The sequence below is a fragment of the Trichoderma camerunense genome (genome assembly GCF_050948025.1).
Source record: "Trichoderma camerunense strain CBS 138272 chromosome Unknown V8C40scaffold_1, whole genome shotgun sequence".
Taxonomy (NCBI): domain Eukaryota; kingdom Fungi; phylum Ascomycota; class Sordariomycetes; order Hypocreales; family Hypocreaceae; genus Trichoderma; species Trichoderma camerunense.
Genome location: NW_028145369.1, coordinates 1,466,212 through 1,490,905, shown reverse-complemented (window position 1 = coordinate 1,490,905; position 24,694 = coordinate 1,466,212). Strand labels below are relative to the sequence as shown.

At 49.4% G+C, this 24,694-nt stretch overlaps 9 protein-coding genes across 9 annotated transcripts; 3 read left to right on the top strand and 6 right to left on the bottom strand.

Annotated features, from left to right (window-relative positions):
* The first annotated feature begins 31 nt into the window (after positions 1 to 31).
* Positions 32 to 770, top strand: V8C40DRAFT_229889 (uncharacterized protein). The gene is made up of 2 exons (XM_083212582.1): positions 32 to 417; positions 495 to 770. Exons 1-2 carry the CDS (start codon positions 120 to 122, stop codon positions 674 to 676), a joined length of 480 nt encoding a protein of 159 aa, XP_083079091.1. The 5' UTR covers positions 32 to 119; the 3' UTR covers positions 677 to 770.
* Positions 629 to 1,408, bottom strand: V8C40DRAFT_229887 (uncharacterized protein). Its single transcript, XM_083212581.1, has 4 exons — positions 1,342 to 1,408; positions 1,139 to 1,210; positions 1,007 to 1,081; positions 629 to 930 (listed from the first exon to the last, which is right to left on the bottom strand). Exons 1-4 carry the CDS (start codon positions 1,369 to 1,371, stop codon positions 856 to 858), a joined length of 252 nt encoding a protein of 83 aa, XP_083079090.1. The 5' UTR covers positions 1,372 to 1,408; the 3' UTR covers positions 629 to 855.
* A 147-nt stretch (positions 1,409 to 1,555) lies between these two features.
* V8C40DRAFT_229881 (nineteen complex-related protein 2-domain-containing protein) lies at positions 1,556 to 3,197 on the top strand. Its single transcript, XM_083212580.1, has 2 exons — positions 1,556 to 1,693; positions 1,763 to 3,197. Exons 1-2 carry the CDS (start codon positions 1,582 to 1,584, stop codon positions 3,061 to 3,063), a joined length of 1,413 nt encoding a protein of 470 aa, XP_083079089.1. The 5' UTR covers positions 1,556 to 1,581; the 3' UTR covers positions 3,064 to 3,197.
* On the bottom strand, positions 3,172 to 5,687 carry V8C40DRAFT_229880 (cytochrome P450). The gene is made up of 7 exons (XM_083212579.1): positions 5,079 to 5,687; positions 4,805 to 5,001; positions 4,370 to 4,734; positions 4,192 to 4,317; positions 3,636 to 4,122; positions 3,307 to 3,531; positions 3,172 to 3,241 (listed from the first exon to the last, which is right to left on the bottom strand). The coding sequence occupies exons 1-6, from the start codon at positions 5,275 to 5,277 to the stop codon at positions 3,415 to 3,417; spliced, it is 1,491 nt and encodes a 496-aa protein (XP_083079088.1). The 5' UTR covers positions 5,278 to 5,687; the 3' UTR covers positions 3,172 to 3,241; positions 3,307 to 3,414.
* A 445-nt stretch (positions 5,688 to 6,132) lies between these two features.
* Positions 6,133 to 6,694, bottom strand: V8C40DRAFT_229878 (uncharacterized protein). The gene is made up of 2 exons (XM_083212578.1): positions 6,346 to 6,694; positions 6,133 to 6,280 (listed from the first exon to the last, which is right to left on the bottom strand). The coding sequence occupies exon 1, from the start codon at positions 6,592 to 6,594 to the stop codon at positions 6,352 to 6,354; it is 243 nt and encodes an 80-aa protein (XP_083079087.1). The 5' UTR covers positions 6,595 to 6,694; the 3' UTR covers positions 6,133 to 6,280; positions 6,346 to 6,351.
* Positions 6,695 to 7,129: 435 nt separating this feature from the next.
* Positions 7,130 to 9,102, bottom strand: V8C40DRAFT_229877 (uncharacterized protein). The gene has a single exon (XM_083212577.1). It carries the CDS (start codon positions 8,915 to 8,917, stop codon positions 7,433 to 7,435), a length of 1,485 nt encoding a protein of 494 aa, XP_083079086.1. The 5' UTR covers positions 8,918 to 9,102; the 3' UTR covers positions 7,130 to 7,432.
* A 1,251-nt stretch (positions 9,103 to 10,353) lies between these two features.
* Positions 10,354 to 12,586, top strand: V8C40DRAFT_229875 (Hsp90 cochaperone STI1). Its single transcript, XM_083212576.1, has 4 exons — positions 10,354 to 10,514; positions 10,646 to 10,944; positions 11,021 to 12,240; positions 12,311 to 12,586. The coding sequence occupies exons 1-4, from the start codon at positions 10,444 to 10,446 to the stop codon at positions 12,467 to 12,469; spliced, it is 1,749 nt and encodes a 582-aa protein (XP_083079085.1). The 5' UTR covers positions 10,354 to 10,443; the 3' UTR covers positions 12,470 to 12,586.
* Positions 12,587 to 13,135: 549 nt separating this feature from the next.
* V8C40DRAFT_272089 (uncharacterized protein) lies at positions 13,136 to 14,920 on the bottom strand (the record flags this gene model as incomplete). Its single annotated transcript, XM_083220318.1, has 2 exons — positions 13,136 to 14,690; positions 14,760 to 14,920. 2 exons carry the CDS (start codon positions 14,918 to 14,920, stop codon positions 13,136 to 13,138), a joined length of 1,716 nt encoding a protein of 571 aa, XP_083079084.1.
* Positions 14,921 to 16,275: 1,355 nt separating this feature from the next.
* On the bottom strand, positions 16,276 to 24,126 carry V8C40DRAFT_279310 (citrinin polyketide synthase; the record flags this gene model as incomplete). The annotated part of the gene is made up of 21 exons (XM_083221213.1): positions 16,276 to 16,302; positions 16,333 to 16,384; positions 16,421 to 16,458; positions 16,501 to 21,039; positions 21,070 to 21,195; positions 21,229 to 21,468; positions 21,502 to 21,681; positions 21,724 to 21,870; positions 21,910 to 22,010; positions 22,044 to 22,229; positions 22,266 to 22,330; positions 22,364 to 22,593; positions 22,627 to 22,635; positions 22,681 to 22,840; positions 22,877 to 22,964; positions 23,007 to 23,092; positions 23,123 to 23,169; positions 23,221 to 23,282; positions 23,316 to 23,388; positions 23,431 to 23,442; positions 23,506 to 24,126. 21 exons carry the CDS (start codon positions 24,124 to 24,126, stop codon positions 16,276 to 16,278), a joined length of 7,089 nt encoding a protein of 2,362 aa, XP_083079083.1.
* Between the last annotated feature and the right edge of the window lie 568 nt (positions 24,127 to 24,694).

The following is a 24,694-nucleotide window of genomic DNA, read 5'->3' as shown; positions in this document are numbered from 1 at the left end:
TCGTGCTCGTCCCAGTAACATCGCCCATACTCCTCACAGTTCTCTAAAATCTGAGCTTCTCATTCATCAGCAATCAGCAATCAATTCGTCCATACAGTTGTTTTACTAGACACTTCAGAATGGCGTCTTCTGAACAGCAAGGCAGCTCTATCCTTGCTTTCGAAGAGATTCCAGCGTCTGACGTCTCCTGTGCCGTCATTGAGCCTTCGGACGTCTATGAGTGGATTGAGCACACCAAGGCGGCAGGAGATCACGCGCGGAAAGACTTTTTGCTGGTCGATGTGCGCCGGAATGATTGGGAGGGCGGCACAATTGCTACGTCTGTGAATTTGCCTGCTCAGTCGTTCTATCATACTCGTTCGGGGGTGTATCAGCTTTGCAAGCAGGCTGGGGTAAAGAAGGTTATATTCTACTGTGGTAGGTGCCTCATTCAGTGCTGTGGCGATATGTCTTGAGTATTCGGCAAGGTGAAGATTAACGGTAGTCACGTATAGGGAGCTGTGGAAGTCGAGGACCGAAGTGCGCAGGGTGGTTCCAAGAATATCTCAATTCGATTGGGGAAACCGAAATGGTGGCCGTCATCCTCAAAGGAGGCGTCAAGGGGTGGCAGAAAACGTACAATGGCCAGAATATGGACCATTATGATCCGAATGCCTGGGGTTCACAGAGCAAGTAGCCGCGAGGTTCCTAACTTGGGGGGTGCATTTCGTTTTCTTTTTCTTGAGCTCGGATAAACCAAAAATCTAGCAACAATAGACGTTCGTATCAAGTCCCATGATCGCCTCTTCGTATCGTTTCCGTAAACGCCAAACAAGCATATTCAGGCATCCATTCACCATCTTGTTGCCGCCCCAATTATCGGTTCTGCCTGTCGTCGCCGCCGATTCTCTCCAGAGCCTCCAGCATGACCACGGAGTTGCCACGGATGACCTGCCGCATTGAAGTAAGCGTATGTTCTAGGGGGAAAAAGGTTTTGTGTTGAGGGAGGGAATCTGGTGTTACACACCACCATGCCGAGCCTAATCTTCTCGCCGCCGTCTTTCTCCTCGACCGCCTCGTCCAATACGATGTTCAAGAAGACCTGTGTTCGTTAGTTCTCCACATCGTCTTGCTCTGTTTGGTACCGGGCCGTTCTCACATCGTATCCGCGGAGTACACCGATGACCTTTCGGCTTCCGTTAAGCTGGACAAACAGCCTCTTGTCGAGATACTAGTTTCCAGTGTCAGTTGAGATGATCGATCGATTGGAGCAGCAAACCCTTCGTATTGACGACTTTGTTTGGTGAAATAGGAGGTTATTCGGATCATGTTGATGATTGTAAGCCGGGCCGGGTAACTCACCTTCTTCAGCTCAGGTTGGGCGGGCGCCATCTTGAGCAATCAATTAATTAATAGAGGCTTTGGTGACGGTCGATTTGCGACGCGATCTGGAAGCACTAACGCAGGTCGAGGAAGCTTTGCCCACCTTAAAATTCCAGTCACGTGACGATAAGATAACGAATCTCGGGTTATCAACAATTGAGATGAAGATGCGCTCCTGCAACTTGCACTCCAAGCTCATACCAAGAAAAATTGAAAAGAATGAGCTCGTTTGGCGCGAAACGAAAGGCGCGGGTTATCAAAGTTGATTATGACGATGACGAGAGCAGCGGGGACGCGCCAACTGTGGCCGAAGGCGGAAGCGTCAAAGATGGTACGTAATTGCAGAACACTGTTTGGCGATGTCTTTGCTGATGGAGGACAAGGCTGACTTTGGCTAAAGATGTAGATGCTGTGAAGCCGACATTTGGGTCTAAAGTAGGCCGGAAGCCCTTTCGCCAATCTGGGCTGCGAAATACGTTCAATCCACGAGACGAAGATGCATCAGGCGACAAGGAGGAGACCTCACAGGGCAACGACGAAGATGACGACGGTCCAGTGGTCGTACGGCCGAATAACAATCGGGCGGGCTCATTGAAGCAGAAGAAGAAGATACCCAAAGCAAAGATTTCGTTCGGAGACGATGCAGGGGAACAGGATGACGAGCCAAGCAGCGATTTTGCTTCATCAAGAAAGCCGGTAATGGGGCAGAAAGTACTTGAGAAGAATACTATCAAACGAGGCATGGCTGCCCGAGGGCTGCCGTTACCTGTCAGATCATACCAGGATGACGACGACCGGCCGAAATACAGTAGAGAGTATCTCGATGAGCTTCAATCATCAACACCAAATACCCCGAGCGACCTCTCATCTCTCAAGGCGAATATCGATGACGAAATGGATCTAGATCCATCCGAACTAGAGGGAGCTTTGATAGTAGACTCACCTATACCGTCTTCTGCTGGTCAGCCGCAGACCACTCAGATCCTCACCGAAGCTGAAATCCGCGAGAAGAAAGAGCGCAGAGCCCGATTAGCAAAGGAGAAAGACTACATCTCTATGGAGGATGAGGATGATTATCTATCAGCTCGAAAGAAAAAGGACGAAACTCGGTTGATTGCTGAGGATGAGGACTTGGGAGAGGGTTTCGACGACTACGTTGAAGACGGTGGACTTTCATTAGGCAAACGCGCGGAAAAGGAGCGGCGGAAACAGGATCGTCAAAAGATGGCCGAGCTCATTAATGCAGCCGAAGGCCATACCTCAGACTCCTCATCAGACAGCGATGCCGAGCGACGAATTGCCTACGAAACAGCGCAGACGCGAGCAGGAATGGATGGCCTAAAGAAGCCGAAGAAGGACCCCAATGAGCAGCTGTTACAAGTCCCGCCCAAGATAACACCGTTGCCGAGTCTTGCAGAATGCATACTGCAGCTACAGGCTACGCTGAAATCGATGGAGAATAACATTAATCTCAAGGCGGCAACAGTGGGGCAACTCACGCGCGAGAGAGACGATATAATCAAAAGGGAAGCCGAAGTACAGGCATTTCTGAACGAAACGGGCAAGCAATACGAGGAGGCCCTGGGACGGAAACCCAACTCTGGCAGCGGACTCGCTGGCGCTGAATTGGCTGGCGAGAGGGGATTGGAGAGCTTGGGAGCAACTCCACTGAACGAGGTTAATATGGAGGACAGAGAATGATGGATTCTCATTTGCTTTTCTTAGCCAGGATATTACAATTACAATGTACGAATACTATATATAGCGGGATACTAGGCAAGCTGTCGATTGGACGATAAATTTAATGATGGACCATTGGGTCGAGATTTCATGAATATGTTTCTTCTCCTACTTACATACAGTGATTCTAGAGTTATATCTTTACAGAGATGTTAACCAAGGCTCAGTTTCTCATTCCACCAGCGAGACAGGCTGAAAACATACTGGAAAAGCTTGCCTTGTGAGCTGGGGTATCCTATTAGATGAGAATATGTGGAACAAACAGACAATTCAAACAGCGCAACGGAGGCTCGTAACCGTGCTTCTTCTAGTTCAAAGATTGCGTCTGGTAAGCGTCACCCAAAAGTCAGACGCAAAGAGGAATATAGAGGCAGTCGTTTTGATCGGAGTTTCAGGGTTCATGATGGAAAAGTCAAAACGTCGTACGAGCTGTCACAGAGAAAGAGAGAAGACCGGCAGTGTTAGTCGTCTTGAAGCGGTTTGAGGCTGCGCTCAAAAAAAGAGTCGACCATGTCCATGTAAGTGTTACGTACCTCAAAAACGGCCTTGTGCAACTCCATCAGAGCAATCGGCTTCCCTAGACAAGAGTACTTGCCGTACCCGAAATGGGTGTCGACAGCGTTTATCATGTCTTTCAGTCTGTCTCCCTGAGCGACGAGCCACCTCTCCGGCCGAAAGATGTCAGCGTCCGGGCCCCAGAGTGCCTTGGATCGTCCGACTCCGTGAAAACCCTGGCCAATCTCTGTGCTGCCGGGGACGAAATAGCCGTTGAGGTAGTCACCCTCGGGGGGCACGGTCTTGAAGCCGAGGCCGCCGACTGGAGGCCACATGCGGAGGCCTTCGCGGATGACGGCTTGGAGGTAAGGCAGAGACTGGGTTTGCGCCCAGGTGATTGGGCAGCTGACGGTGGGCGAGGCATGGCGTATTTCGTCGATGAGGGCTCTGTATGCTGGTGGGGAGGTGATGAGGGAGAGGAGAGTCATGCGGAGGGCGTGGGCGGAGGAGTTGGAGCCCGCGATGCTGCTGGATAATTAGTGCTAGGGTTTTGGAGGATTTGTTGACTGATTGTGAGTAGTGAGGGAGACGTACATGGATAAGAAGACTTGTTGGATGAGATCGTTTTTGGTCATGCCGTTGTCGATGTGAGCTTGCATCATGTCGTGAGCTCGTGGCGTCTTGGAGTCTAATCGAGTTTCTACATAGCTTCTTGCGAAACTGACAATTCTCATTTAATATTCATTCTGTTTGCTGGTTTCGATTGTCTTACTGCATCAATCGACCAAAGCCAACTTGGTCTCCTTCCTTTGGGAGCAATAATCGCAGGGGCCACGTGTGGACGAGGTTCGCTAGGGCCGGCATTACTGAGACTACATTCATCATGGGCAGTGAAGTCGTGTTAATCTCGTTGTACTGATACAAATCTTGATCCTTTTCAAGATAGCCAAATGGCTGTCCGAGAGAGATGTCGCCGATAGCGTCCAGGGCGAAGAATTGCGTCTTCTCAGCCATGTCAACCGGCCGCACCTCTGAGCCGGACGAAAGGTATTTGCGCTCAAGAAGACTAATGAAACTGAGTAGTTGGCGATCCATGGCAGCTTCGAAACTGAAGCCTTCGTTTGCCTTGCCGGAGAACTGCAGGAGGTATTCAATTAAGTCTAGGTTTGATGGCCGGGGGAGAAGGGGGAAGAGAGGTTGGACTTACACCAGGAGCCATTAGGGCGCGCATCTCTCTATGTTTTACCGGGTCTCGTAGGGAGACAACATTGTCTACTCCAGGGACAATTTTGCCGCTTGCGTAGAACTTGCCCTTGGCGTAGCCGCTGCGGACTGCGGACATGCGACGGAGCACTTCGGGATCAGTAGAGAGGAGCTGGTTGGGACCGATGCGCACAAGAGAGCCTAATATTGTGAAAATGTGTGAGAAATGGGGTAAGTATAAACCATTATATTTCACTTGTAAAGGTAGTTGTACATACCATAGATGTCTGTGACTTTCTTTAAACGCTCATGATATCTCCCAGACAATGCGTTCGAGAGCTGCCACCATATTGTCCACCCAGCGATGGTTGGTCCGGGTATGTGTCGAAGTCGTTGCCAGCAGTAGACTCGACGGGCTAGAAAGGCGATTAAGAATATGAGACAGAAGTTAGATAAATGAATAGTCAAAGGCGGCATTGTGGCCTCTTGGAGTTGTGGACAAGGGCGATTCGCGCTGTAATCTGAAGATAGGAAGGGAGAGTGGATGGTGCAATCGTTGGCTCAGTCAACCTGTTCGATACTCAAACTCATTGAAATAAGAAGCGATAGGGCTGAGATAGAGAAGATGGGATGAAGAGGGAGAGTTGGCTTGCTCGAAGCAGCATGCATTTTTAATCATCTCACTACGCCTTAGCATTTAGCTTCAGACCCCGGTTGCGGTGAACCCGGAGGCCCATGAAATATTGAATCCGACGACTAGTAGTCGGCATCGGAAGTGAACCAGATAGCAAAGCGGGATTTGCGGCTGAAAAAAACTGCCCATATTGATGGGCAAGGGGATGAAAGGGATTGAGGGGGACAAGCCTCCCTCCCTCTGCAAACAGGCCATTACGAAACATGGTGTCGGGATTTGGACATTGTTCCGAATGGCGAATCTTCAACGGCTCTGACTCTGTTGTTGGTCCACCTCGATGTACGGTACAGAATTAATTACATACCTACCTACATTAGCATATGACAGCTGGCTGGTGCAAGTGCGATAAAATCATCAACCCGGCCCTCGGATCCAGCTTCCAGGAGGGGCAGCTCCAGTTATTTGGGTCGCCAGCGGGACGGGGAGGGCCGGGCCAAGGATCAGGAGCCACTGGGACGGCGCTAATGGTGCTATAATAAGTCGTCCATGCGTAGGTGTGCTGGATGGGGATTAACTGGAGATGGATTGATGGACTAATCAATGGATGGAATGCATTTCCTACATCTGTCTTGATGCAAGCTGGCGAAGAGGAATACGGGTCATGAGATTCAAGGTGCAGAATGAATTCTTACTTTTGTGTTGATACGAAGATTCTCCCTAAATATCTCTTTTCTCCCCGATAGCAATGGCAAAACACCATGATCCATGCGTCCAATTTCCCCCACGCAACCCCCAGAATCAAATGTACAAACCCAGCCAAGCTTCACTTAGTAAAGATGCCTGTAGGCGTATAAAACCCAGGTTAGCTTCGAGCACACGACATTCAGAGACAGTAGTTGGCCTACTCATAGCGGGGCTTAAGGGCAAGGGAACGTAGCAGCGGCCCAGCAGGCTGCCTGGCATGATCCAAAAGCCGAGTTGCAAGCTACAATTGTTGGACCAGCTGTAGCGCCTGCGGTTGCTCCCCAAGTGGCACCTCCGGCCGCGTAGCAAGCCGCAACGACGGTTGCACACCCAGCTTGGCAGATACCATAAGCGACGGGTCCGGCATTTGAGGTTGCTGCCAGAGTCAAGATGGCGAGGACTTTGACGACCTGCATTTTGTTATTGCTGTCGTTATCGTTGATGTGATAGCTCAGCTAGTGGGAGAATGGATTCGTTCACAGTGTGTATGTTGTTCTGGTGTGACGAGGATGCAATGGTCTAGTTGAAGAGGAGGAAGAAGCCATCCTTCTCGTGACCCATGGCTACCCGATATATATGTACAGTCAACCACCTTGGGCTGAAATTGAAAGTACTCCCGCCTAGCAAGTGACTTCAATTATGACGTTATGCCACGATGGAATGTGCTGCTTGCGAGCAGTTACATGTACTCTGTGTTAGCAGAAACATGAGGACTGTCACACATTCAATTGGTCGGGAGGCCTACAATCAATTGGGAGGCCTTCAATCACGCGCCGGCCACGACAGCTTACATCCGAGGAATTCGATTACATGCATCTTGGCAGCGAGGGATTGCAAGGAGACAAAAGCAAATCACAGAATCGGAAAATGACAAAGAAGTTCACAGAGTAAAACACCAGTATATATGCAGTGGTGTTATCCCTAGTCTATCCCGAGAGAATAGATGCAGTGGACACAAACAATAATCCCGATGATGCGGGCCGGCGCGCTCTAAGTAAATGCCTACCTAGGTACCCTATTAGTAAATATTCCATATGTGTACATCCATGGTAATGGTCGGTCGCTAGTGACACAGGCTGGGGACACTCGGAAAGAAAATTTTCATCTGGGGCTGAGACATGGCGACCTATTCAACCCCAAAGTGACACTCGCAGTTGACAGGCCTCAGCCAGACCAGAAACTTAATGATTATTTCAAGCATCAAACAAATGTGTGCTACCTATCGCAGTCTACATGCAGTAACCCTGTCATCTATTATGTGGTCTTCTTGGCTTCCCTCTTGGTATACACCAATCCATCTCGCATGCTCCCAAACCATAACGCCCATAAATCAACAACCAGATTCAGACGTCCATAAAATGGGCCCTTGCCCGTCACTTTCGGGATTCGGTCTGCGGCCTTGACGAAATAGGAACTCTTTGCATTCGTACTCAGCATTCGCGGCATTCCCTCTGTCCTCTCAATGACTGGGACGACGCTTGACGCGTTGTCCGCCTCCATCTGCTTTACTACTTTAATGGCCAGCTTCGTCATAGAATCGGCGCCGGGAGTCCACGTCGTGGTCACATAGCCGAAAACGGATGCCAGGTTGGGTATACCCTCGATTAAGCAGCCTCTCCACGCATACTGCTGTCCGATGTCGATTTCCTTGCCGTCAACTCGAGGCTTCATTCCGCTAAGGACCTGTATGTGCAGACCAGTGGCCGTCACAATCACGTCCGCTGGCAGCTTGCGTCCAGATTTGAGCACGATACCATCCTTCTCAGCGGTCTCAATCACATCCGTTACAATCTCGACGTTGTCGCGATGCAAGGCGTTGAAGAACTCGTCATCTGGAGTTAGGCACAGCCGTTGCTCAAACGGGCCATAAGTGGGATTAAAGTGAATTGAAGCATCAACTTTCTTTGGCAATTTCTTGTCCAGATCCTGGGTGATGAGAAAGCGTCCCAAACGGGGAAATGACAGGCAGAGTTCGGAGATGAAAACTTCGAACCACACGTCGATGAATCGGCCAATCCAGTGAACCCAAGCCAAGGACAACCACGACGACAGAAACTTCTCGAGGTCTGAGCTTCTCTTCATGGAAACAACATACGATGGTGTCCGCTGAAGCATCGTGAGAGACTTTGACTTGTCAGCCATCTCTGGCAGCAGCGTAATGGCAGTTGCTCCGCTGCCGATAATTATGACGCGCTTGTCGTTGTAGTCGAGGTTCTCTGGCCACCACTGCGGGTGGACGACTGCTCCTTCAAAGTTCTCGATACCGGGCACGGGGCTATCCAATGCCTTTTCATATGAGTAGTACCCAATGCAAGTGAAGAGAAAGTTGGCCTTGATCAGCTTTTTGGAGCCATGGATATCAATCTCTAGGGTCCATCTCTGCTCTTCGGTGCTCCAGTCACTTTGCACAACCCGGTGTCCCAACTGAATCTTGTTGTAGGATCCGTCTGTCTTGGCAGCATCCTCGAGGTATTCGCAAATCTCAGCGGCCGTGGCGACCTTGTGAGAGTGCTTCCAGGGGTGCCATTGAAGGCCAAAAGACCGGAGAGATGAGTCGCTGCGCATGCCTGGATACTTGAAGAAGCTCCATGTCCCACCGATCACGTCGCGGGCCTCGAGGATGGTGAAGGGCCGGTGAGGAAGGTCGGTTTTCAGCCGGTGAGCAGCGTTTATGCCACTAAGGCCTGCGCCAATGATGACAATGTCATGTTCCTCAATAGGCAATTCTGTGTCAGCCATTTGATGCTATGCTGAGAGACTCCACTGAGGACGATGGAGGCGCGTGAAGAGTTTGAGCAGCAACAGGAGAGAATAAGGGTCCTGTCGTCTTTTTTCTTAGCTTCTCGAATTCGTACCAGCGCCTCCTATTTATTCTCTATCTCCCGGGCACGCTCCGATGGCGCCACCAAAACTACTAGTAGGTAAGTCGAGTCAATTAGCCGTCTACTAGCTGCTGTCGTCGCCGTGCCTGGCAATTGCATGGATATGTGTGCATTAGCGATGGCGGGGTGTGCCGTACAAAAATAGCCCTGGAGTTCGATTCGCTGGGTCCTACCGGGTGAGCAGCTCAATTAAACCGTGCCGACGGGGGAACGGAGCTGGTGACAATTCCGCGGGTTGGCAGGCGGAGGATGGAGAATTTTTTGTCTTTATGCTGGCTGGTGATTGTCTGAGTGAGATGGCGAGAAAGTTGTCGTAACGAGTCAAGTGCCAGGTACATGTACCCATAGATCTCCCCATAAAGGTACAGCACTCCTCTTAGTACTAAGGTAAGATATCAATGGATGCGAATATAGGTGTTGCTAGGTAAGTGCGAATTAAGCCACTGACTCTCCAATTCTTCTTTCACATGAAAATATCAGTTCTTTTTAAAGACTCCTATCACTGTCCAATCGCATTGAGCACTCGTATCTGCGTGGTGATGTACGAATTCCCGCCTTGTCCATGCTAGTCGTCCTACGGCATGTCACCAGCGCAGCTAATGTTCAGCTCATTCTTTTCGGGCATCCTTGAGTTGGCTGACATGACACGGCCCCATACGTCTAATGGGCGATTGCCTTTACTGACATACCGGTAGAGTACGATAACCTATTACGTTCCATCGAATCCCATTGATCAATCGGACGCTAAGAGTGTGCGTACTATATTTGACAGCTTATCCACCGATATAGGGTTACCTTAGTGCCGTATGTTACGACTGCGTGGATGCGTAGATCATCGCAATGACTTTGTTTTTGAGGTTATTCCTCTCTTATTTTCCGTTCTTCTATCATCAAAGATCTATATACTTGCGAAACCACAACACATGTTGTATTGCTAGCTGAAATATAGCGATGGCAGATGCTCAAGACGAGTTTCCCCTTTATTGTCCAGCGCCATGGACAACAGTACAACTCTTGGATGCCCACCAAGGTATATGTTTGTACTCATCTACAAGGCAATAGCACTCTCTTCACCCAATGATAGGCATAGACACTCATCAACAACAACAATTCTGCCTTGAGACTCGTACAGCAAAATCCGACATCCATTCAAAAGCCCCACACCAGCTTTGGCCTATTGGAATTGGAAGCCCACGGGTGGGGCACGATCCCGCATCGAAGCAGCTAGAAGGTACCTTGCTGTGTATTTTATAGACCCCACACCGGACTTGGTTTCTTTCGTCCAGAGCTGATCATCTCCAAGTTTTTGTTCGCCTTGTCTTCTTCCTAAGCATCACTCAACACTGCATCTACTGTCTCTTCTAAAGGGTTCTGCTATTCATCATGGCTTCCGCAGACGAGCTCAAAGCTCTGGGCAACAAGGCCATCGCCGAAAAGAACTTTGACGAGGCTATGTAAGTTTCAACTTGTTTGTTTTCGCTGCCAATCACCCCACCTACCCCTCCGTCCCTCGTTCCCTCGTCGTCACACTCAAGGGATCCGATCCAAAGACTGACATTTACGTTTTTACTTTGCTTGCAAACAGCGACAAGTTCACTCAGGCCATCGCTCTTCAACCCGAAAATCACATCCTCTACTCCAACCGATCTGCCGCCTATGCCTCCAAGAAGGACTGGGACAATGCGCTGAAAGACGCCGAAAAGACGACAGAGATCAAGCCAGACTGGGCCAAGGGCTGGGGACGCAAAGGTGCTGCTCTTCACGGCAAGGGAGATTTGCTCGGAGCAAACGATGCGTACGAGGCCGGTCTCAAACATGACCCAAACAACGCACAGCTCAAGAGCGGCCTGTCCTCTGTTGAGAAGGCCATGCAGGCCGAAGCAGGTACGTTTTATTGCGGAAACCAATACGCACAGTAGCACTAGAATCTAGACCATCGCTAACACAGAATTTGGTTTAGGCGGCGGACTCGATCCTACCGGCGGAATTGGAAACATGTTCAAGGACCCCCAACTCATTCAGAAGCTTGCCTCCAACCCTAAGACGAGCGGCTTCCTTGCCGACCCTACATTCATGGCCAAGCTGCAGCAAGTTCAGCAAAATCCTCTCAACTCGCAGGATCTTTTCAGTGATCCCAGAATGATCCAGGTGCTGGGTGTACTGATGGGCGTTGACATGGAAATGCGCGACAGTGCTCCCGAGGGCAGCGAGTCTTATGTTGTGTCCGATGACAAGGATACTCCCATGACGGATGCACCCAAGAAGCCCGAGCCGAAGAAGGAGCCCGTGCCCGAGCCCGAACCCGAGCTGGACGAGGAAGCTCTAGAGAAGAAGAAGAAGAAGGAAGAGGCCGACAAGGAGAAGGCCCTTGGCACCGAGAACTACAAGAAGCGAAAGTTTGACGAGGCTATCGAGCACTACAGCAAGGCATGGGAGCTCTACCAGGATATCACCTACCTGAACAACCTTGGCGCAGCTTACTTCGAGAAGGGAGACTACGACAAGTGTATTGAGTCCTGCCAAAAGGCAATTGACGAGGGCCGACTCATCTATGCTGATTTCAAGCTGATTGCCAAGAGTTATGCCCGTATCGGCACTGCCTATGAGAAGAAGGGAGACCTTGCTCTGGCAGTCGAAAACTACAACAAATCTTTGACCGAGCACCGAACTCCCGATGTTTTGAACAAGCTCCGTGCTGCCGAGCGAGCAAAGACTGAGGCTTCCAAGCAGGCATACATCGATCCTGCCAAGGCTGAGGAAGCCCGTGAGGAGGGTAACAAGAAGTTCAAGGAGATGGATTTCCCTGGTGCTGTGGCCGCCTACTCTGAGATGATCAAGCGAGCACCCGAGGATCCCAGAGGATACAGCAACCGCGCTGCTGCCTTTGTCAAGCTCTTTGAGTTCCCCAGTGCTCTGGATGACTGCAACCTGGCCATCAAGAAGGATCCCACCTTCATCCGGGCCTATATCCGGAAGGCCCAGGCCTACTTTGGCATGCGCAAATACTCCGAGTGCGTGGATGCATGCGACGAGGCAATGCAGGTTGATGCAGAGCACCACAAGGGTGCCAACGCTCGCGAAATTGAGCAGCAGCAGCAGAAGGCTTTCTCAGCCATGTACTCAGCCCGAGAGAACGAGTCAGAGGAGCAAACTAGACAGAGGCTGGCTCAAGACCCAGAGGTGAGATTCTAACCCTTTTCACATAGTTGTATCATGTTGTATGAGCATTCGCTGACAAGAGACTTTGTAGATTATGGGCATCATGCAAGATCCAGTCATGCAGTCTATCCTGCAACAATCGCAGTCTGACCCCATGGCGCTCCAAGAGCACATGAAGAACCCCAGCGTGCGATCCAAGATCCAGAAGCTGATAGCTGCTGGTGTCATCAGAGTTGGAGGTCGGCCATGAGACCAAAGGAACAAAAGGGGTGAAGATAGTGTAAATCTGGAGTAATGAGCCAATGAATTAAGTCATTTTAATGTAACTCTATATAGCTTTCGCAAAAAATTCTCATTTTTTCGATCATTTTTCTACTTTCTCAACTGCCTTTGATGCCCCTCATCATGTCATCAGGAAACTAACATTGGACGCTCTCGAGTTTACGAGCCAAACATATGTAAACGCTCATCTTACAATAAATGTAATCGGCCTAACAGCTGATATCGGACGAAGATCTAGAAGAGGGGTAGGATGAAATTGAGGAAGGGGAGAAGAAGAAGACAGACAAACCTCACAGTCGGCATCTGAGTCGGGATGAAGACATGTTCCAACTTCTCTCCGACCAAGGAGATGATGCTGTGAGCCAGAGTCGATCTTGTGACGAAAATCACAGCAATGGCGCTAGCGAGGTGGACGAGGAGAGTCTCGATGAGAAGAAAATCCCATTCAATGATCTTATTACAAGTATAAAAATCAGCTTATAATATTACAGCTATATCTTTTGCATCTTTTAGGCCAAGTGAATTATATTTCTCTATTGAAAGATTGTAACAAAGCATTATAAACCAAATGTTCGAATATAAGTAATTAGCTAGCTGGCTTCTAAAGAGAATTATGTATAGATATACATAGTTCTTAACACCATCCCTTTGTGCCAGTAGAATTAGGGTACGTAAATCCAGCAATGTTCACCAGGTTGATTAGAGAATCCGTGGTGCCGATTCCTATCCCTGTTCCTCCATGTGCACCAACTAGGGTCGCTTCTAGCGGAATACCTCGATGAACAGCATCAACGAAAAATGGCATGGCGTGTGGAGTATCCCAGCGCATCACGGGTCCAGGTCTAGGATTCACAATGTCCGCATCGATGACGACGACTTCAGAATTGTTGAACTTCGAACAGGCCGGCGCGGCAGCAGCCCATGTCCAGTCACTTGCGTGTGGGTTCTCATTCTTCCAGAAAGATAGGAACTGGACATTCTTATCTTGCTTGATGAAAGGATTCTCATCGTCATATGTAATTGTTTGAAACTTGCCACCGTTGACATTTTTGTAATAGTCTTTCGCTATTTCCGGGATTACCAGCTTGGCCCCAGCAGCGAGGTAATCTCCCACGCCACCTGCGTGATCGCGGTGATGATGCGACGGGACCACGTGCGTAATGCTCTTGCCGGGGTAATTCTCTTTAACCCATTGCAAAATGATTTTGCTTCTATGGGGAGCGGCATCGGTGATGACAAGTCCGTCTTCGAATTCGACCAGGAGCTGTACATAGTCGGGCACAGTTCCCACATAGAGATTGACGATCTGTGGTACGTTTCCACCTGGAAACACGGGTTTCGCGACAACAGAAGAGACATTGTTTTGCTGGCCAAAGGGTCCGAACCAAAGCCCTGTCTCGTAAAACTCGTGAACTTCTGACCGAGGGTACTCGTTATCTGTACGAGGAAGTTGAGCCACGTTATCAGGGGGGCTACCAGCAGGTGGAGTTGGCGGTAGTGCCTTGAAGTAGCCATCTGGAAACTGAGGATTGGCGCTGATTTGACTGATCGTGTAGTCTTCGAGGACATAGACTTCGTTGTAAATCGTTTGTATCCGGTTAGGGTATTTGAACGTCTGCGATTTGCTAAAGGACACCGACGCATAGTTAGAGAATACGACGTCATTAGTTGAAGGACCATAGATTTCATGAGTTTCCGTTGATCGAATGGCGTAAGGCAGTCCCGTATCATTATGAACAAGCAACGCCAAATTCGCGTTCGGAAGTGACAGTGTCGGGTAATCAACGCCGGAGGCTTCAATGCTGGTGACAGAGTAGACCAACTGCGAGCTAGAAGCTTCGAATTGCTTCAAAACGCCCAATAGCGCGGATTGCTGAGCAGAATGCACGAGATAATCCGTCAGGTAACTGTCAGCGTAGCCGAAAGGTACCGATGGATCATCTACGCTGCCACCGACGTTGAAGCAAGCCGAACCATTTGAACCTGTCTGGACTACAAGACTGTAGTCCAACTTTCCATCCCGGTGTGCATGAGCCCAGAAATAGTCATAAGTCAGGTTCCGGTCAATTCGCTGGGTGATAAGAGTGTCTGAAAAGTCAAAAGAGATAGTTGATGTCGCTCCGGTTGCAATTAGCTGATCCGAACTGTCAAGACTGTAGCTTTGAGACAGCGTTGTACTTCTATAATCACTATGGGCATTGGCTTAGCAGGTTTACCCCATTGATAAACATTTATGCTTTAATATGGAGAATACTCACGAAGATTGCAAAGTCAGTCCTTTGATATCGTTCAAAGCCTGGAGACCCCCGAGGGCATTGATAGTTCGAGTCAAAAGGTCTGAAGTACTGCTGCCAGGAGAGTTGACTTTGGCGCCATTAACCAGGACTGGTAACAACACAAGACGGACTTGAAGCTTCATGATGGCGATGGTGTGCCCTTAAGCTCCGAGGTCAGAAAATCAAGTGCAGAGCATCTCATATCATTATAAAGAATTGTGCTGCCTATATGCTGGACTTGAAATTCGACAACCCCACGCAATTCCAGGGGCTCTCTCACAGCTGACAATCATGAAAAAGCCCTGGCATGCCGAAGAGCCGTACTGACGTCATTTATGTGATCAATAATGTGTTCCTGTAAGGCTCTATTTCCTAAAATCCCTTCTGAAGTCTTTTTCTATTCAATCACATTGTGAAACCCATGTTGCCGCCCTAACCGTAAACCCCTACCCTGTTCAAATACTTCGTAGTCTGTCAGCAGTCAAGAATGTCATGGACATTTACTTATACCGGGTCGGCATATCATAGGCGTTATGGTTTTTCCGAGAAAGCGCTGATTGGTCATTATGTCTTCCTTCAGCCTTAAAACAATCTTGATTAGCCTCTGATCAGGGGTAAACGAAGCCGAACTTGGCAGCTATCTATCTAAGTTATCACGTAAGCTGGTAAAAAGAAACTACGCGAGTTTGCAGGCTTCGGACCAGGTACTGCGCATAATATAAGACGTTTAAACAATCTATCATATTGATTCCTTATATCATCTTCCAAAGCAAAAAAAATCATAGCGGGAAGTCGGAGCAGTAGAGTCCGCCGGTGGGCTACGGCTCCACCGAACGCATGTAAGAACAAAGGCTGAGTAGTATCGAATAATACTCCGTCCTTGTTGTGTTGTATTGAGGGGAATGGTTATCCACGTGCGTCCCGGCCTGGATCAAGATTGTGACCTTCAGATGTGGAATAGTGTGATAAGCTGAATAGAGGGTACTCATAAAACCTGTACATGGATAATGTATTGAGTACATTTCTTTTGGCACTAAGAAAGAATTACCTGTAGCTGATGATAATTTTTTGAAGAGAATTCTAGAATTCTATACACGATGTATTTTAATTTCCTTTGTATTGAATAGAGACTTGCACACGGTCTTTTCAACTTATCGCACAACCCGTCATATGGGAGGTTTCATCCAAGATATCGATCAGTTTGATGGAACCAATTGCGAGACACTCATTGTCTGTATTGTGTTGATTCTATGTCCCCAAATCCAGCATCTGATAATTTCTACCCCTCCCCTGGGGCCTCTCGACTGATGTTGCGACGAGTAGAATTATCGTTTCAAATATTCCGTTATTGGGACTGCAATATAATGTTTACTATTCCTACCTAGCAAAGGGTACACCTTAATGGAGATGCTGTGTGATGATGTAAAACATGTGATTCATCGTTCTCATTCAATCTATTTAATGGCGTAAAACTATGAAAACAAATCAGTCATATCAATCATGCCATCTGCTCAAGGAAACCAGACTGTTTCCACCTCTGAATATATCGCTTCACCAGTTCACTTTCCACTGGCCCACTTTCACGCATCGTCTTCGAATGTTCACGGCTATGTTTGGTGTCGAGTATCAAGGGCCCAGTAGACATGCGCAGGAAATGTGTTTCCCAGAATGACATGAGCTGCTTTGCAGGATTTTCTGTAGTTGAAGCATCGCAGCTCTTCACTTCCTTCAGCCACTGCTCGTACGACACAATTCTATCAGATGGAACTCCAAGTTCGCTTGATAATAGAGTAATCATCTCTGGCCATGGCTGGCGTGCGGGATTCTCAATATGATAGATGGGGTAAGGATCCATGTTGGATGTCAGTATATCCAGGAGCGAGTCCGCGACGTCGTTTACTGGAGACCAAGACAACGTGCCTTTTAGGTCAGGTAGACTTCGAAGGAACTGAGCCGACTTGACAAAGAAGGAAAAGTGCTCGACTGGATTCCAGTATCCATTTGTTCTTGACCCAGTGATTTGAGCAATTCGTACAGCCATGGCACGGAATTTGTTCGGATACAGACGCAAAGTTTCCTCCAACATTCGCTCACACACAATCTTCGCATCGGCATAGCCAACTGGAAGAGCTGTGTCCGCCGTCGTTGGGAGTTCTGGAGCCAGAGACTGACCAGTCCACAACGGATAATAGCCAACGGCCCCAATAGAAGAGATGAACTGAAAGCTGAACTGAAAGGAATCTGGTCGAAGGTTTACACAATCCCTGGCAAGGTCTATCAGATTGCGCATGACCTGAAATTGGGGTTCGTAAGCCTTCGTTGTACGAGTGAGACTCATGGGCCAAGCGTTGTGGACAATGTGCGTAACTGATTGTACAAGGTCTTTGTATACATCGGATGACAACCCAAGCATGGGCTTACTAGTGTCTGCATCTAGAATCTTAAGCTTAGACATGGCATCGGAATCAAGTTCAATACCGCGCATGCTAAAGGCCTCTTGTTGCCGGGTCGTCACATCCACAGTGCCTAGGCGATTGAGGCAGACGACCCTGCTGACATCGGGCATTCGCGCCGCTGCTGATACTATGTGCGATCCCAAACTCCCCGTTGCGCCAGTAACAAGAACACAACGTTGAGACGCAAACCCACCCGCTGATTGTGACGGTGCTGAACTTGGTGGGTGGAAGTTCATGGTGTATTTATGGATAAAGTGATCAATGACTGCCTGCCGATCTACGATACTCGTCAGCTCTGCGTGCCCCAAAGTGATAGGATAAGGAGGATCGGCAGAGCCGGCGTACCTGATATCGGAGGCAAATCCAAAGATAATGCGCTGTACCTGCGCCTCGCGGCACTTCCCGTCTGTGTAGTCAACATGGCCGAATCCTGCGCCACGAAGCACCTTTCCCCAGTGCTCAGCAGATACTTGAGCATGTGTGCGGCCGTCTTCGAAGAGCCACCAGCCCTCGAGGAGACCGAAAACAAAGTCGACCCAAGGAAGCTGCTCTGTTTCTTCAAGCAACATCAGCATGCCGTCGGAACGTAGAACCTGGCGGATGTTGTGAAGTGAGATGGGCAGCGATCGCGTAGCATGCACACATGCATTGGCGAGGACAATGTGCTGTGTGTTGATCAGGCTGGGATCTGGAGCCAATTCCATATTGACCACCTTGAATTCCATGAAGGGGTACTGCTTGAAGCGCTTGCGGGCGGCAGCAACAAGAGAAGATGAGAGGTCGGTGAAGGTGTAGGTAACTGGGACGCCCAGGGCAGCAATCATGGGAACCAGAGTGCCTGTAGTTCCACCAGTTCCGGCGCCCATCTCAAGGATCTTGATTGGGCCTCCATCAGCAGGTAGGCGACGGAGGAGTTGCTCAAGGAAGAAAGATGCCTGCTGGATCCAAGTAAAGTTGACAGGCGCAACGGCGTATACATCTGACACAGTCTTCCTGCCCTCCGCAGATCCGAAAATGATCTGAAGGCCATCCGCCTTGCCAGACAAACATTCTGCCAGCTTGCAGCCTGTCAGAGCGGAAAGCTTGAACTCTGGTGCATGATCAGGCACATCTCGCAGTGCCTCCTGGAAAAGAGCTTCTGCCGACTTCTCGGGGCAGGGGACGGCAGTTCTGACAAGCTCGCCACCCACGATTTCTACCAGACCTGTTTCATCAGGGCCAATAATCTTGTATAGTTCCTTCATAAACTTCTCATGCTTTGGTAGATATGAGAACGCTGCGAGCTTTTGGCCAGGTTGAGCATTCTTGATGGAACAGCCTAGCTTCTCGAACGCCTCCACGATGTATGCGGCACAGAGCATGGTTGATTTGGGTCGCACATGAGTGTAGTAGTTATCCATCTTGTTCTTAACGATAAACTCGTCAGTTGCGGACTTGGTAGCACGGAAAACATCGTGAACTGTTGAAGCTGGGAGAGTGGTCCCATGGGCTACACCATTGACACCGTTGACACCGTTGACGCCATTGGAAACGCCTGCCCCATTGGACTTATCGCTGGTTCCATTGGTGTGAGCCCCAGAAGTGCCATTAACGCCGTCTCCAGTTCCGTATGCATCCAGTCCCAGGGCGGTGCCGATGCAAACCACAAGGCTTCGGAAATCGGTCAACTGCATGAGCTGGTCCGTCTCAAGTGTAACCTTGAACGCAGCATCGATCTCACGAATCAACTCCATGGCCATGAGAGAATCGATACCCATCTCCACAAGGTCGGATTTATCCTCAATCTCTTCCACCTCAACTCCGGACAGGTTGCTCACGATCTCCTTTGTTTTGGGGATAATGTGCGACCCTGATGCCTTTGCAGCTCCATTAGGTGGTGTCTGGGTGCCATTAACATGGGTGCCGTTCACGCCGTTCACACCATTGACACCAACACCATTTGTGAAGCTGCTGAAGCCGTTAACACCGTTGGTGGAGGCTGCTGGCACAGTGGGTAGTTGTTGCACGGCAAAGGAAGGCATTTGCGGTATTGCCTGTGGTGGCGGTACAAGTTGTTGATAGCCCGGTTGCAGCGGATTCTCCGCAACGACCCGGTTAAGGGCCTTGCGGATGCCAGCAATAGGCACCTTGCTGTATCGAATGCCAAGAATGGCTTCAAATAGAGACCCATTTCTGGCATCGAAAGCGAAAACATCACTGATGAAGGCGCTATCGGACTCCTGGCTGCTCACGGCAAAGACCTCCCACTCCTTTGGCTTAGCAGGGTCAATTCGCAGCCCTGGTGCTCGAATCCACCGATCCACTCTATCGCCGATAAATATGCCTCTCTCAACAAAGTCACCGGGGTCTGAGAAGAGATTGACAGAGATGCCGGCGACCTGGCAAAAGCAATCAGTCAGTACCGAGTCGAGCCATCCTTCTTTATCGTTGGTTCGGACTACACGGCCAGCTGAATCGCCGTTTTTGCCAACCAGTTTGGTGACATGTCGATATAGATCCTTGTAGTCGATCACTGCTTCAAAAGCGCGATAAATGTTTCGACCAACGACGACATCGTCGGCTTCGTTGCCGTCCAGAAGGTGGTGGCAGCGTTTATATGACCCCAGTCGAGACAGCCGAGCGAAGTCGCTCTGGACGACGGTGCTTTGAGGTAGGGAGAAGACGATTGAACCATTCATATGCCGTGTAGAAACTCCCTTTGCGTCCTGGCCAATGAATTTCCACTCCCACAGCAATCCAGTCTCGTCCATCGCCTGTACGTCGAGCCACACATTACTGCAATGATGCGGGACAAGCGGGCTGTAGTAAACCAACCCTTGTAACTCGGGCTGATAAGTGTAGTCCCGAAACTCTGGCCGCAGAGTGGAGATGGCATCGATGGCAATCTCGACCGGATACATGCCAGGCATCACTGCCACAGTGCTGGCCATGATATGCGCTTCAACCATTTGCTTGAACTCTGGTACGGTCGTGTTTATCAAGAAACGCACTGATCTCTTGGTATCATCTAGGAAGCTGAAGAAGTTGATGAGGCCACTGGCAGGCTGAACTGGCACAACAGGTGCTGCCTTCTCGGTCACCACTGGTACTTGCTTAATATCGAGCCAGTGTCGCGATTTTTCGAACTGGTACGGAGGAAGTAGAAGAGGTGAATAGTCAGAAATTTGTGACTTGTGATGACCCCAGAATGTCACATCCAAGCCTTGTTGCCACAACTTAGTTGTAGCATCTGTGAGAAGTGAGTATGAAGCGTCAGTTGTAATGTTAATGGACTGGAAATGTGATGAACCAGAACCGCCAACAGCCTTGTTCGCCATGACTGCGATTGTGGAATTGGAGCCTGCCTCCAACCATATCGCGTCTTTAAACTCCTCAGACAATCTTGTAGCGGCGTGATGGAAATAGACTGGGCTCCGTAGGTGGTGAGAAACAAAATCTGCTGTGGAACGACCACCTTCGGCCGTCTCTGTAGCGCGCTCGAGGCGGATTTTGGCATCACGGAACGTCAAAGCCTGACCCAAGCGGACCAACTCTTTCGTGAGGGGGTCGACAAGGCTGGAGTGGAAGGCGTTGGTTACATTGAGCACCTTTACTCTCAACCCTGCATATGTGGCGTCCTCCTTGGCCAACTGGGCAGCGGCTTGAACCACTGCAGTAGACCCAGCAACTGTAAAGCTTTTAGGTCCGTTATAGCAAGCAATTGAAATGTCCTGTTTGGAGCTTGCACGAGCCGCATTGAGAAGACTCTCGACTGTGGTAAGATCCCCTTCAACAGCCATCATGGAGCCCTTCTCTGTGGTCCACGACTCTTGAATAATCTTTGCTCTCTTCGATACTAAATTGATTGTATCTTTGAGGGACAAGATGCCAGAAACACACAAGCCAGTGATTTCGCCAAAGCTATGCCCAACAATGGCTGATACCTCAACTCCACAGTCAATCCATGCCATGGCACACGAATACTGCATCGCAAAGAGAATAGTCTGCAGCTTCACAACGTCTTGAATTGGTGTTCTCTGGAAGATATCAGGGTAGATGCTGTCGAGTCCAAGGGAAAGGGCAATTGCATTGCATTCATCAAGATGCTTGCGCAAGACGGCAACATTATCGTACACATCCTTGTCCAGACCAACAAATGTCGAGATTTGTCCGCCAAAGCACATGATTACAGGTTTCGCGGCTGGCTTCTTGACTGAAGGACTTCCAGTGCCAGCCTCGATATTGGAGAGCTTTTGCTCCAAATCCTCAATCGAAGTAGCACTGAAAACCAATGCTTGTTGTAGCTTGCGGTTGGACTGCTTTGCGAGCTGGAAAGATAAATTTGCCAAAGTCGGGGCCTCGTTTGACGCTGCTTGTTTCTTCAGTAGCTTCTTTAGCTTTGCTGCGTAGCTCTTTATACTATTATCGTCGAATCCAGTGAGCCAAAATGGAAAGCTTTTGCCAGTCAGCTGCGCTGACGCTGCCTTGGCTGGCTTAGGCGCCTCTGTTACAACCATGGAGGCGTTCGATCCCGACGCGCCATAGTTGTTGATTAGCGCAGCACGGAAGGAGGCTTTCCACGGCTTAACGGTTGTCGTGATATCTATGTTATCTTCCGGCTTGGCATTGAGTCCAGGGTTGATTGACTGAAAACTCGCCTGTGGTGGGATGGCCGCCTTGTGAATCATCAACAGGACCTTGACCAGCGATGCTATACCAGAAGCAACCTCCAAGTGACCAATCGATCCTTTGACAGCCGTCAGGGCCAATCTATCAGGGCGTGTTGGCCCTCCCAGGACTCGGCGAATGCCGTCATATTCAGCTGGATCACCAACTGAAGTGCCTGTGCCATGGGCCTCTACGACAGTGATATCATGTGGCTTCATTCTAGCCCGCTTGACCACGCCTCTAAAGAGACGATCCAGAGACGGGGCATTGGGCACGGTAATTGGCGTGGAGTTTTCGTTCTGAAGCACAGATGTGCCTGCGATGACGCCAAAAATTTGATCGCCATCTGCTATAGCGGCTGACAGCTTCTTCAAGAAGACTAAACCAGCACCTTCGCCACGACAGTATCCGTCACCTCGAGAGTCAAAGGACTTGCACTGGCCCGTTGGACTTAGAAAAGAAGCGCCTGCCAGATTGAGATACCACTCAGGACTGGTCATAAGATTAACACCACCAGCGAGTGCGCTGGTAATTTCGCCGCTCAAAATGGCACGACAGGCGAGATGGATGGCGACAGTGGATGAGGAGCACGCAGTATCAAGAGTCAAGCTAGGACCTGTCCAGCCAAAGTAATGGCTGATCTTGCCTGCTAGAAAACTCTTCAGGTTACCGGTAGCAGAATACGCATTTGCTGGGTAGCTTCGGATGTTGTGCTCATAATCGGTATTCGCATGGCCAATGTAGACACCAATATGCTTATCAAAGTCAGGTTCACCGAAGTATCCCGATTGGTGTAAGACCTGATATGCGAGCTGTAGTGCAACACGGTGCTGAGGATCTGTTGAGCCCATCTCTCGGGGGCTTTTCTTGAAGAATTTGTGATCGAAGGCATCGTGGTCACGAATCCAGTTACCATACCACTTTCGCTTAGGGTCGACGTCACGGAAGACAGAGTTCATGCTAAAACGCTCCGGGGGAACCTCAGTATGCTGTGACTCGCCGCTAAGAAGAATATCCCAGAATGATTCGAGATCCTCGGCGTTTGGCACTTGACAAGACATGCCAATTACTGCAATGCGGTCATCTGAATCGCCAGATAGGTTGGTATCCGCCACGTGGACGAGACGCGCATCAAGCTTGCGAGCGATTGTTGGAGGAAGACACCTCTCAGAGCCGAAACACAGCACTTGAGAGTCTGGAGACTGTAGCTGGCTAGTATAGACAATGTCTAGCGTCTGATACCATTGCGACTGATCCGTCAATATGGACCGAAGTGCAATATCATGGAGCTTCCCTGATTGGATATAATACCCTCCACTGTTAGCTCGTGTTGGCAAGACAGTAGCAGAGGCATCAGCAAGTTGAAGAGCTGAATTGCTGTTTACAATTTGAATGAGTTTATCTGTATCGGCTTGATGAGAGGGCCAATGGAAACGTCCATTCAGAGAAACAGCGGTAACATGAATGCCACTGCCCTTCAATTCTTGCTGAATTTCAGATGCGACGTCCTGGGCGCAAGTAATTGTCGCCCTCTTCTCATCCATCTGCACGGATATGTATGCCTAATCCTTTGTTAATTCAAGGTTTCAAGATAGATTCAATGGACTGATGACTGGGTAACTCACCTCGGCGTACTTTTGTAGGACAGCATCCACATCAGCAGAGCTTGCCGCAGCCCAAGAGACTGAGAAAGATGTAGATTGTTTTCCAGGTTCCCGCAATGCGTTCTCTGCATCAACAAGCGCACCGGAAAGCATAGCTAATCTTACACTTGCAACACCATATTGCTGCAAATCTGCGACACTTCCAGCTGAAGCCACTGCAAAGGCACTCAAAAGACCAGTGCAAAGACCCAGCGTCTCCGCGTCCGTATTGGAGGGGATTGGAAGTTTTGAATTCTCGGTTAAGTTAGGCTCAGAGGCTTTGAGAAATGCCACATAGTCCACTAGTTGCGAAACAACTACCAGTGGAGAGAGCAAAATGTTCGGTAGCGGGATAAGATCCGGCTGGACATGCCCAGTTTGCAACGCTTTGCGAAGTGCCTCCAGGGCCTTCAACCCATTGGTTTGTTGCAACTTGGGGGCTTCTTTGGAAACTGAAGCCAAGGTTTCGGGAAGTGTTGACAACGCATTTAACGCCCAGCTGTGTAAGGGATCCGAGTGAAGTTTACTGTGTAAACTCTCGAATGATGTTGCGTTAAAGCTGAGAGCCTGCGGCCCGAAGACAAAGATTTGGGATGCCGCCATTTTGTTTTGGATGACTATTGTAATCTACCAACGATGTTGAAATCCACGGAGATCAAGTCTGTGATGAAGGACTTATGTCTGTGAATCAAAGAGAGATATAGTTGTGAACCTGCCAGCATTTTGATCCTTTGAGGAGCCCATTGTACAATGTTCATCGTAGTGACGTGTCAAAGCCAACCTGCAGCATGATAACTCGGCGTAACCTTTTGCCTTGAGATCTTACAACTTAGAAGTTTCCTGATGTTACTTGACATGAAGCTTATCGCGGTATCCCAGATCGCCGCGCCAAGATAGTAGTATACGGCATCTGGGATAAGATAGGGCGGCATATGCAACCCGCAATGCAACCCCACGCTGATGGCCGCCTAAGTTGATCTCCCTTGTGCCATAATTTTCTCCAGTATTCGAAATCTTACACCTAATCAGCGCATAAGCCGCAGGCTGAGAAATTCCGGCTCAAATAATATCCGATTGTTTAGCCAAAGAGGCACCCGCATTCCCGGGCATCCTTGGAAGCATCTTGGGAGCATCTTGGGCACAAATTCTATCCTCATGGCCCTATCTGCAA

Excerpts from the sequence above, each read along its gene's own strand:
- V8C40DRAFT_229880 (XM_083212579.1), bottom strand. The coding sequence starts at position 5,277 with ATGCCGCCTTTGACTATTCATTTATCTAACTTCTGTCTCATATTCTTA. Across the intron at positions 4,318-4,369 it reads GGCTTTGGTCGATTGATGCA|TTTCGCAAGAAGCTATGTAG; the intron begins GTAAGACAATCG and ends GAGAATTGTCAG. Across the intron at positions 4,123-4,191 it reads CAACAAGTCTTCTTATCCAT|CATCGCGGGCTCCAACTCCT; the intron begins GTACGTCTCCCT and ends ATTATCCAGCAG.
- V8C40DRAFT_229877 (XM_083212577.1), bottom strand. The coding sequence starts at position 8,917 with ATGGCTGACACAGAATTGCCTATTGAGGAACATGACATTGTCATCATT.
- V8C40DRAFT_229889 (XM_083212582.1), top strand. The coding sequence starts at position 120 with ATGGCGTCTTCTGAACAGCAAGGCAGCTCTATCCTTGCTTTCGAAGAG. Across the intron at positions 418-494 it reads GAAGGTTATATTCTACTGTG|GGAGCTGTGGAAGTCGAGGA; the intron begins GTAGGTGCCTCA and ends AGTCACGTATAG.
- V8C40DRAFT_229875 (XM_083212576.1), top strand. The coding sequence starts at position 10,444 with ATGGCTTCCGCAGACGAGCTCAAAGCTCTGGGCAACAAGGCCATCGCC. Across the intron at positions 10,515-10,645 it reads AAGAACTTTGACGAGGCTAT|CGACAAGTTCACTCAGGCCA; the intron begins GTAAGTTTCAAC and ends GCTTGCAAACAG. Across the intron at positions 12,241-12,310 it reads GGCTGGCTCAAGACCCAGAG|ATTATGGGCATCATGCAAGA; the intron begins GTGAGATTCTAA and ends GAGACTTTGTAG.
- V8C40DRAFT_229887 (XM_083212581.1), bottom strand. The coding sequence starts at position 1,371 with ATGGCGCCCGCCCAACCTGAGCTGAAGAAG. Across the intron at positions 1,211-1,341 it reads CCCAACCTGAGCTGAAGAAG|TATCTCGACAAGAGGCTGTT; the intron begins GTGAGTTACCCG and ends ACTGGAAACTAG. Across the intron at positions 931-1,006 it reads AGATTAGGCTCGGCATGGTG|GTCATCCGTGGCAACTCCGT; the intron begins GTGTGTAACACC and ends TCAATGCGGCAG.
- V8C40DRAFT_229878 (XM_083212578.1), bottom strand. The coding sequence starts at position 6,594 with ATGCAGGTCGTCAAAGTCCTCGCCATCTTGACTCTGGCAGCAACCTCA.
- V8C40DRAFT_229881 (XM_083212580.1), top strand. The coding sequence starts at position 1,582 with ATGAGCTCGTTTGGCGCGAAACGAAAGGCGCGGGTTATCAAAGTTGAT. Across the intron at positions 1,694-1,762 it reads AGGCGGAAGCGTCAAAGATG|ATGTAGATGCTGTGAAGCCG; the intron begins GTACGTAATTGC and ends CTTTGGCTAAAG.